At 35.3% G+C, this 4,467-nt stretch overlaps 1 protein-coding gene across 2 annotated transcripts; it reads left to right on the top strand.

The window, feature by feature from the left end:
* Positions 1-687: 687 nt before the first annotated feature.
* LOC111412373 lies at positions 688-4,191 on the top strand. Of its 2 annotated transcripts, XM_023043278.1 has the most exons (3): positions 707-1,002; positions 1,143-2,117; positions 3,725-4,191. In XM_023043278.1, the coding sequence occupies exons 1-2, from the start codon at positions 733-735 to the stop codon at positions 2,109-2,111; spliced, it is 1,239 nt and encodes a 412-aa protein (XP_022899046.1). In that variant the 5' UTR covers positions 707-732; the 3' UTR covers positions 2,112-2,117; positions 3,725-4,191. The 2 variants fall into 2 exon arrangements, with proteins under 2 accessions (XP_022899045.1, XP_022899046.1); XM_023043277.1 differs by lacking the exon at positions 3,725-4,191 and having other exon boundaries at positions 688-1,002; positions 1,143-2,373.
* The last annotated feature ends 276 nt before the right edge of the window (positions 4,192-4,467 follow it).

Consider the following 4,467-nt stretch of genomic DNA (forward strand, 5'->3'; position numbering starts at 1 on the left):
ATATGTGACATCCCTAATTGAGAAATCAACCTGAAGAAATGATGGGCAAAGCAATGGACATAGTATGCATATGGATAATCTCTAAAAAAGTGATGCATGTAATCCATTCGCACTACGCATATTATTAATACCATCCCACACTTGGCCTCTCATATTTTATACTTGAAGGTTGAAACGAACGAGAACATCAAGTATTTGTTTCTTAAGATTCAACGACATATTGTCACTTAACACTTTTGATTGCAAAAAAATGTTTTTCTCAAAATTTCATTACCACTCAAAAACTTCAAGATAATGGTCATTTGTTCTCGTGAAGATTTGTGTTTTGTGTTTTTTTTTTTTGGTGGGGGGGGGGGGGGTGGGGGGGATGGAAACATATCCTATCTATAATTATAATAAATTCTATCCGTTTAATTGACAATTTTCATAAAAAATAAAGCCAAACATATATCAAAACACTCAAAATTTCAACATTTTTCAGGTGAAAAATTATACCAATCAAACACATTCAATTGACAATTTTAAGTAAAACAAGTTATAGACAATTCAATTCCCTAAAATTTATTTTTTTTCAAACAAATTTCATTCTTGCAGTCAAACGGATCTTTATTGTTTTTCCTATTTTTGGATGGGGGTTTGTTGGGTTATACGACACCGTATTTTTCACCAGAAAATAAAAATGACTTGCCTTCTAATGTCCAAGCCCGCCTGAACATTTTACTGTGAAATGAAATGGAAGAAAAACCGGAAATTCTTCAACTCTACGAACTCCGATATTCCGATCTTATACTATTGTCTTCCAACAAATTACCACCATCGCCCGAGGAAATCCGGCGGCTGGAAACAGTTTCTGAAACTGTTATGCAGAATTTAGGCCCGACCGGACCCGGCCTGCTATCGATTGTCGGCGTTCCCAAAGCTTCCGTTCTCCGGAAAGCTCTCCTTCCTTTAGCTCGAAAACTATCTCTTCTCAGTAACGATGACCGAAAACTCATCCTCAAGGTAAAATTTAAAAAAACTTCCTTTTTATTAGTTAACATAGAATTTATTGATTTAGTAATATATATATATATATATATATATATATATATATTTTTTTATTTCAATTATATGTTTTATATTTCGTTTTTATAAGTAAATAGGAACACAATTTGGGGAGTGATGTGGCGTTGAAGGATCTGGATAGAATCGTGTCGTCATTTGCAATGCAAATGAAGTATGAGCAAAGAACTTGTGATGGAGTTAATAATGAGAAAATGGAAGGGGAGTTCGAGGATGAGGAATTTAAGAATCTAGGAAGCGTGTTTAAGGAGCTAGGGTTTTGTATGATGGAGTTAGGTCTCCGTGTTGCTCGCATTTGTGATAGAGTAATTGGTGGCCATGAGCTGGAACAGAGCTTATTGCTGTCTGGGACTGCTAAAGGGCGTTTGATACATTATCATTCACGTATAGATAATTTTGTTATAAAAGAAGCGGCCAAAAGGAAAGGACGGAGAATTAGCCAAGTTAATTTGGGTAATGAAGTTACGGTATTTGATGAGAAGAAGTTAGATTTGTGGCAGCAGTGGCATTATGACTATGGAATATTTACAATTCTGGCAGCCCCGATGTTTATGTTGTCTAATGCAAATTTTGAGCTAGAATGCGAGTATCCAACTGATCATACATATTTACAAATATTGGATCCTGAAAAAAATCGTGTGCTTATGATGAAGGCATCTATGGAGAGCTTTATTGTTCAGGTGGGGGAATCTGCAGATGTGCTTTCAAAGGGGAAGCTACGGGCTGCGCTTCATTGTGTTTGCAGGCCGAAAAAGACGGAGAATTTGAGCAGGGAAACTTTTGTTGTCTTTTTACAGCCGGCATGGAGCAAGACTTTTCATCTTTCAGATTATCCCATGGAACGGTTAACTTCAAGCAGTCAGGATTCTGAGTCATATCTTGAGGGAACACATGGTGCCAGGAAGGATTCAAATGGATTGACTCAAAAAATTCATCAGTTAGTTCCACCACTACATTCACGGCTGAAGGATGGAATGACCTTTGCTGAATTTTCAAGAGAGACTACAAAGCAGTATTATGGTAGCAGCGGTTTGCAGCCAAACAGATAGAGTTTGGTAATGCTCCTTTGTTTCCTAATTTTCTTTCACTTGCAGTACCTTTCAAATTTTGTAGTTATGTGAGAGAATCTCAAGGTGAACTTTGACTCGAGGCTAGAGTGAGAGTCCATTCCTCATGGCTACTTTATTTAATTTTGTATGAACCAATCTCATAAACTACTATTGGCAGAAACATTTATCGTGTGAGCCATTAATCAAATATCATAAGATATCCAAGTTTCACATGACAATAAACAATAATTTGTTTCCTTGATCGTTCTTTATAGCTCATGATAATACTTAGATCATCTCTATTGTTCTGTGGTCCAAACTGTTGCACTTGGGATCTTTGACGTTAAATTTGAAAATCTAATACTATAATTCAGTCCTTTAAACAATGCTGAAGAATGCCAGGTAGGACCCTTACCAAGTTTATTCATTGATACATCCACGCACGGAGTTTATGACGGGGCATTATGGCTATAGCTAGATTATCCAATTCAAGTGTTGTCAATTGACTATTCTGTCTCTCTCCTGAGCCAGTAAATCCTATTGCTGTCTTTTCCGACCCTTAATTTTTCCAATAAATCCCAGCATAAAGATGTTTTCTTCCATGCTTCTGTTTACCTGTTGATTTGCATGTGTTATGCATATCACTTTGTTTTTTTGCTAAAAGAACTCTGTCCAGCTTCAACAGGTTTTATATTCTAGCTGTTATTGAAATTATTCTGAAATTCAGAATGAAAACAGTAAAACTGAATCTACCAGCAATAATTTGGGAATACCAGGAAAATTATGGAGGACTGAAATTTCAGAACGGGGACATTATATATATATATATGACAAATTGGGGTATCCAAATAATGCACACAATGAGTTAACATTGAAGTGCAAATTTAACGGGAATGCCAGTATGCCAGAGATTAGGCCGCATTACAAAATATATTCGTTTTTATAGAATTTCTTGGTCCCAAAAACAAGAAAGAAATGAATCAAGAGGGTTTCGGCCAGCGTCTCTAAAGGTTAAGTGTCACCATCTCTTTTATTTTACAGATACGAGTGTTAGTCTTATGAAATGAATCTCGTGTTACAAATTGTTAAGGATGGTATCAAGGGAAACTAAAGTTGCTGTTTTCAAATTTCAGGATGAAAATGCTAAATGTTCGTAAATGTCATTAAGGCCCTGTTTGACACCCATTTTTATCAAAATGCATTTTTCTCTCTCTTCTTTTCAACCACATATTCTTTATTAAAATAATATTACACGTAAATCAAAAACTTTTTCTTATTTTTCAACCACACATTTCTCATCAATTTACTATTCAAAAATGCATTTTCACATAAAAATTCCTACCAAACACCCTCTAATAAGTTTGTTGACTTTGAATATTCTACTGAAGCTCTTTTGAGATTTGTGTATGGAATGGCATCAAGTCTGTAAAAGGAAGAGAATAAAGGCAGAAAAAGACTGAATGGTTTGAAATAGTAATGAAGAAAGTGAATTTTGAATGCAAAAACAACTGAAAAGGAGATGACAAGTTGATGATTTAAGATTATGAAGCAAAAGGGAATAAAACTGTCTTTTTATGCAGATGAGCAGATCACAAGTTATTGTCTTCTTGCAGGTAAAGAGAAAACCATTCCTTTCTATTCTTCTGTAAGGCCAAAAGCTTTCTTCAGCTAATTTGGAGAAGAAACTTTGAGTTTCGAGAGGGAGAATCTAAAGGACTTGGGTGGGTTGTATATGATGACGTCTTCAGGCACGCCTTGAATACAGAAGTTGGTAATTGGTACAGAGATTTACAGTGTTTGTTTGGAAAAATCTTTTGTTGGTCGGGTTGTGATGTTGCCCATTCTTGAGACGTGGACGTACAAGTAGAAACAGGACCATTCTTTGTCAATTTTCTTTGCAGTCTAGGCGTTGATTGGTTGAGCTTTAATGTGTGGAGTTCGTGAATTCAAGTTTCATCGTCATTTATTTGTTACTAGTTTGCACATAAAGCTACACATCAAAGATAAAACATACATAATTATTGTATTGCCGGAGGATCTATAAGTTGGGTATATTAGTATATCTACTCATTTTGTCATATCCTGACTAGTTAGAAAAACTAAGCATCATTTATTTCTTTCGAAGCATATGATTTTAACCATCCTCTCAACGTCCCATTTTACTTCGGGATAATCTGTATTCGGATAGAATGCGTTTCTAATTTGCTTCTGAGCCCTAGATTTTGTGTACGTGTTATTCATATATAGGTCATGATTGTGATTTGTGAATGATTAACTGTCAAGAAAAATATTTCCTAAAAGGGAAAATAGAAAATGGACAAAAATGGAGATTTAAACTGAATTTTGCTTTTAGGGT

The sequence above is a fragment of the Olea europaea genome, chromosome 16 (assembly GCF_002742605.1).
Source record: "Olea europaea var. sylvestris chromosome 16, O_europaea_v1, whole genome shotgun sequence".
Taxonomy (NCBI): Eukaryota; Viridiplantae; Streptophyta; class Magnoliopsida; order Lamiales; family Oleaceae; genus Olea; species Olea europaea.

Excerpts from the sequence above, each read along its gene's own strand:
- LOC111412373 (XM_023043277.1), top strand. The coding sequence starts at position 733 with ATGGAAGAAAAACCGGAAATTCTTCAACTCTACGAACTCCGATATTCC. Across the intron at positions 1,003-1,142 it reads ACCGAAAACTCATCCTCAAG|GAACACAATTTGGGGAGTGA; the intron begins GTAAAATTTAAA and ends ATAAGTAAATAG.